At 35.1% G+C, this 6,000-nt stretch overlaps 1 protein-coding gene across 1 annotated transcript; it reads left to right on the top strand.

The window, feature by feature from the left end:
- Positions 1-716: 716 nt before the first annotated feature.
- LOC103867060 (putative ribosomal large subunit pseudouridine synthase SVR1, chloroplastic) lies at positions 717-3,871 on the top strand. Its single transcript, XM_009145089.3, has 10 exons — positions 717-1,259; positions 1,765-1,844; positions 1,926-2,026; positions 2,111-2,183; positions 2,258-2,351; positions 2,471-2,519; positions 2,878-3,028; positions 3,187-3,243; positions 3,360-3,415; positions 3,589-3,871. The coding sequence occupies exons 1-10, from the start codon at positions 785-787 to the stop codon at positions 3,647-3,649; spliced, it is 1,197 nt and encodes a 398-aa protein (XP_009143337.1). The 5' UTR covers positions 717-784; the 3' UTR covers positions 3,650-3,871.
- Positions 3,872-6,000: the final 2,129 nt, after the last annotated feature.

The following is a 6,000-nucleotide window of genomic DNA, read 5'->3' as shown; positions in this document are numbered from 1 at the left end:
ACAAAAACTATCAACTGAATCACCTTAGCTTTTCAATCCGTTGTGCAGCCAATTCTAGTGGTTCTAATCCAAACCCAAGAATGATTTTGTCAGGAGGTGTCAACAACAAAAATCGAACAGAATGCAAACTATTACCAACTCAGCTGGTGATCTTTCAAACTCTTTGTGTGCAGTAATTTTTTTATAGAAATTCAAGGATGTCACCATCATCTGCCACTGTTCCAAACTTTACTGCGATACACAAACACCATTAGCCAGTTTAACCAAATTTTCAAGGAATTATACTTGACACTTAACTGTTTTAAAAAAAAATCATTTATAGAAACAGAGTATTCCAAGTTTTCTTCATAAACACATTTTCATTAGTGAAATCTCGTATTTTTTATAAATATCTTATAACTAAACAAAAGAAAAATAAAAATAAAAAGAAGATAAAATTTGTAAAATAGAAACACAACTTTTAAAACCTCATGAGATATCTTCTTATAAATAGTTTAGTCTTGTTTATAAATTGCAATTTTACAGCATAAGTAAACTAAAATATTTAGATTTATATAGATGATTAACTTTTTTACACCAACTTCAAGTTTTTTTTCTAAATTGTTAATTCGTTGTAGTCTAGAAATTGGGCTACCTTTTTCTTTGCACTGTAGTAAACTCTAAAGCCCATTCGAACATTAATTAAAAAAGTCGTCAAAAAAAAAGTTTTAATTTTTTTTTTGTTAGTAAAGGATAAAAAGCCCACACAGTGTTTCCTCTTATCTCTCTCCCCTCATCGGCGAAAATGGCGTCGGTGGCATCATCGCCGATATCTTTCGCCGCTTCTTTCCTCAGAACCAAACCCGTCCCTCGCTTCCTCCCCATCCGCACCCTCCGCTGCGCCCTCTCCTCCTCCTCCTCCTCCGAGCCAATCGAATTCGACATCTCATTCGCTCCTCCCAAACCCACACCTTCCTCCCCTCGCGGCAACGCCGCCTTCCAGCAGCTCTTCATCCCTTGGATCGTCCGCGGCGAAGACGGCAAACTCAAAGTCCAATCCCAACCTCCCGCGCAGCTAATCCACGCCCTCGCAGACGCCACCACACAGAACCCTAAGAAGAAGGTCAAGAAGAAGAAGCCACAAGCTTCCTCCTCCTCCTCCTCCTCCGCCGTCACCACATCCTCGGAGCCGAAGCTCTCAAAGGCGGCGAGAAGGTATTACAATGAGAATATCAAAGAGCCTCCTCAGCGTTTGAGCAAGGTTCTCGCTGCTGCTGGAGGTATAAACCAAACCAAAACTATTAGATTGAATCATACCGGTTAAGAGTTTGGTTATCAATGGTTTAAATGTTTGTTACAACCGGTTCTTTAATTAATCCTATGTATATACTAACGTTTACCGGTTAAGAGTTTGGTTATCAATGGTTTGAATGTTAGTTACAACCGGTTAGTTAATTAATCCTACGTAAATGCTATGTATATACTAACATTTACCGGTTAAGAGTTTGTTATCAATGGTTAAAATGTTAGTTACAACCGGTTATTTAAACCTATGTAAATGATCTGTATATTACTAACATTTACCGGTTAAGAGTTTGGTTATCAGTAGTGTAAATGTTAGTTACAACTGGTTATTTAATTAATCCGATGTAAATGCTCTGTAGATACTGACATTTACCGGTTAAGAGTTTGGTTATCAATGATTTAAATGTTAGTTACAACCGGTTATTTTACATACTCTGTATATAACTAAGTTTGGTTATAAAAATTGATTCTTGATTTTAGTGGCGTCGAGAAGAACCTCTGAAGAGCTTATCTTTGACGGGAAGGTTACTGTTAATGGCTCTCTGTGTACTACTCCACAGGTAAAAATCAATCCTTTTTTTGTAATGGGGGAAGATGATGATGTGATTAAAAAAGGTTAGTACTTTTTGTTTATGTTGTAGACTCGTGTTGATCCAACGAGAGACATTATCTATGTTAATGGGAATCGTGTGCCCAAGAAGCTTCCTCCAAAGGTTTATTTTGCTCTCAACAAGCCTAAAGGGTTCGTCTTCATAACCTCTTCTCACTTGTAGCTTCTTGACTCTACTTGTAACTTATGTTTCTTGTTTTAATCATACCATGGCAGATACATCTGTTCTTCTGGAGAGAAAGAGACCAAGTCTGTTGTTAGTTTGTTTGACGAGTTCATGGCCAGTTGGGTAATAAACAAAACTGCTATCTTCTCTACAGTTATATGGTTTTTTTCCTGAACGTTTAGTCTTTGTAATTTTAGGATAAAAGGAATCCAGGGACTCCTAAACCTCGTCTTTTTACTGTTGGCCGTCTTGATGTCGCCACAACAGGGTTGATAATAGTTACAAATGATGGTAAGTTGTATTCACTTAGGAGTTAGCATCATGTGTTGTATATCTTGGTTTCTCATACATTTTGATTCAGTGGACTACGTTTCTCTTCTAATAGGAAATTCATCTTCTTCTTTTTGCAGGAGATTTTGCACAGAAACTTTCACATCCTTCATCTAGTTTACCAAAAGAGTGAGCTCGACTCTCACATTCCTTTTTACCTACTATTTCTACTCATAGTTAGGTGGTCATCATTAGTTTGCTGAACCTTTGGTTGGATAAGTTAAAGAGAAAGGCTATAGTTATTTTGTGAACCTTTGGTGCACTAAGACTAAAGAGAAGGGCTATAGACACTTTGGTTGCGGAGTTATTTTGTGAGCTTTAGCAGTGATAGTGGTCACCGATTCCAGATGTTGTGGTTTAACGCTTTTGATCCACTTAAATTTTATTCGGTCAAGCTTTGATTATTTCCTTGGAATATATGTTTCATATCAGTAGTTCAAAGGTTTTGTGTCCCCTTCTCTAATTTTCTGTTTTTGTGAAATGGCAGATATATTACTACGGTTGCTGGTGATGTACACAAACGGCACTTAATGGCCATCAGCGAAGGGACAGTTGTGGAAGGAGTCCACTGTGTCCCAGACTCAGTTGAGTTGATGCCAAAGCAGCATGATATACCAAGAGCACGGCTACGTATTGTGGTATTTCTCCAAACCTTTCTCAGATTTTAACATTTGATCTGACATCTTTTGACTTTATAAATCAAATACATGATGACATTATCTAACCTCTTGATGTTGCTTGCATGGATTTTTTCTTCAGCTGAATTAACTTGTTTTGTATGGACCTATGTATGCAGGTTCATGAAGGGAGGAACCATGAAGTCAGAGAATTAGTGAAAAATGCTGGGCTTGAGGTCAGTTTTGCTTTCACTCTAATATTGACTTTCAAGTTTCAACGAAGGTACTTTTATCTGTTTCAGGTGATATATCTAAACCCATGCTAAATTTCTTTTGCCTTTACTTGCTCCAGGTTTACTCATTAAAGCGTGTTCGTATAGGTGGATTCAGGCTTCCTTCAGATCTTGGGTAATTTTTTCTGCTAGCATATATCTGCTTATGTTTTCCTTATTAGTGAAATTTGTTAAAATATTTGATAGGAATGGGTAGAGAAAGATTGTCTTATGCATCAGCTATTTGTCATTAGGTAGCTACAACGATCCAGTATAGGATATGTGATCATATGTTAGTTATTTTTACAGGCTAGGGAAGCATGTGGAATTGAAGCAGAGCGAGCTAAAGGCATTGGGTTGGAAGAGTTGAAGTTACAGATGTACATTTCTGCTTACCTTTTGGATTTATCTCTCTTTGTTTTCTCATATGATTAGGAGAATTATTAATTGTTAGTTTTCAAATTGAGAAAGAAAATAGAGATTGAAGATTTTGTGGGTTACATATATGTTTAGGAGAAGTATACTGTTCATCTACAAAGTTAAACCGAAGAAAACGACTGCAGAAGTGCTTTCAGTTTTTTTTTGTTCTTCAGTCTCCGATGTGCTCTCCAAATAATATATCCTTATATTATGTCTTAAGGTACCACAACACCAATCCCATTAAACAAAACCTTAAATCCACTCAGCAACACGTCCACCAACCATATCTCCAAGGCATGCCTTGAAACTCGCTTTCTCGTCTCCACCATATGTTAACCTTTACTTAAAGAGTTCTTCCAACTCGGTGCTTTCCACAATGACGCTAGACTCCACCATCTGCTCCTCCACACTCTTTCACTGATCTCACCATGGCTATAGAATCCTCCAAGGCTTCGTTGAATTGTCCAAAACGTTAGCGTTGATTTTTTTTCATTTTCACCTACGCTCACGTTATTATTAATTTGTGCCCTGAGATGATGTATCAAGCAAGTATGTGTTACGAGAACCAATCCGAATCTCTCAGAGAGAATTTTTATTGGGACACTTAAAAAGGAACCTGATGCAAACTAACATCCACAAGAGATGACAAAACAGAGCATTAAAATGGCCATAGATTAAGGGGGCGACTGGTTTTCCCGCTACCACCCGCAAACGCAGCTTTTGCGGTTGGTAGCGGTTGTCGGCGGTTTGCAACAATCACTCAAATCGCTGTAAACCGCTTCAAACCGCTCCGAATCTCATAAATTCAAAAGCTGGCTCCAGCTAGCGTTTGCGGTTGCGGGCGGTTGCGGGAGGGTAAATTTTTTTTTCTTTTTTTAAAACAATATATATACAAAAGTAAAAATATTTAATAAAAAATTAAAATTGAAATTATGAAAATATTAAAATATATCTATTATATTTTAATTAATATTATAAAATTTTATAATAAAAAAATTTCAATAAATTTTCAAAAATTAAAATTATAACTTTCTAAATATAAATTTTATATTTATTATAATTTTATGATTTTTGATATTTTTATAATTATATTAAATGTAAATATTGTTAATTTATTATTTGACTGTTACCGCATTTGGTAGTTAACCAGTCATAAATCACCCGCAAACGCACCAATTTTTAACCGCAGTACCAGTCGTACAAATCTCTTAAAACCGCTAGAAACCGCAACCGCCCGCATCCACAAACTTCCGCAACCGCAACCGCAACCGCTGCGTTTGAACCAGTCAGGCCCTAACAGAATGAACTAATCACAACTATGTTGTATTATTTGAGCAGAGGAGCCATCTGATACCATTCTAGACAAACTTATCCTTCACTAAACTACAAAAAGGAAAGAACCATTAAGTTAAACACAAACGAATATTTAAATAGTCGTGTCGACCCAAAAAGTTGGCCATTGCCTTATGGGCCAATAAAAGGTCAAAAGGAGTCAAAATTAAGTTAAAGCCTGAGCTAGTAGGGTCATTAAAACGAATTCCAAGCCTACTTTCAACCATCCATTGCACATACTCTTGTTTTTAATCTGGAAATGAATAATTCATATTCTATCGAAGTGATCTGACAATTAGACGCACCATCTCCCACGCTTATATCTATTGGCTTACACTATTCAATACAGGTTATATGTTGGTATCAACATAATAAACACATATTTAATATTTAAGTGAATATTTCCAATCATTTATCAAAGCAACTCATATGTATATATTTTAGTAAAAATTTGTGTGTTTTAATTATACTATACAATAAAAATTAATTAAAATAATAAAATATATATGTGATTATGTTATTCTAATCTTGATCCCAATTACCGGCTGCCCCCCATGCGCTAATTTTTCTACCAACCAGTTATTCCGCTTATTAAAAAAGAAACCCATGGTGACATAGTAGGCAGTAGCTATTGCTTGACTGTAAAATGTAAATCAACTATTAAAAATGTTTGAACTGAATATTTTGTAATAAAAAATAATTATTAGAATTCAACAATGTCACTTTCTGAATTTTAACAATAATTATCAAAACTGTGAAAATACACATAAACGAAGTTTAAAATAAATTATTATATTAGTTATTTTAAATAATTCAAAAATAATTGACATAAAATATTTGAATCTATGCTATATCTTTAATAAAAACCTCTATGCATAAATATATTTTATAGTATTAGTTTTAATATATATATATATATATTTATATTCTCTCTATTTCATTACTATTAAAAAATGAAACGTCCATATG

The sequence above is a fragment of the Brassica rapa genome, chromosome A05 (genome assembly GCF_000309985.2).
Source record: "Brassica rapa cultivar Chiifu-401-42 chromosome A05, CAAS_Brap_v3.01, whole genome shotgun sequence".
NCBI classification, from domain to species: Eukaryota; Viridiplantae; Streptophyta; class Magnoliopsida; order Brassicales; family Brassicaceae; genus Brassica; species Brassica rapa.
The sequence above is the reverse complement of the archived record's forward strand: the minus strand, read 5'-3'. Positions and strand labels throughout refer to the sequence as shown.

Excerpts from the sequence above, each read along its gene's own strand:
- LOC103867060 (XM_009145089.3), top strand. The coding sequence starts at position 785 with ATGGCGTCGGTGGCATCATCGCCGATATCTTTCGCCGCTTCTTTCCTC. Across the intron at positions 2,027-2,110 it reads GCTCTCAACAAGCCTAAAGG|ATACATCTGTTCTTCTGGAG; the intron begins GTTCGTCTTCAT and ends ATACCATGGCAG. Across the intron at positions 3,416-3,588 it reads AGGCTTCCTTCAGATCTTGG|GCTAGGGAAGCATGTGGAAT; the intron begins GTAATTTTTTCT and ends TTATTTTTACAG.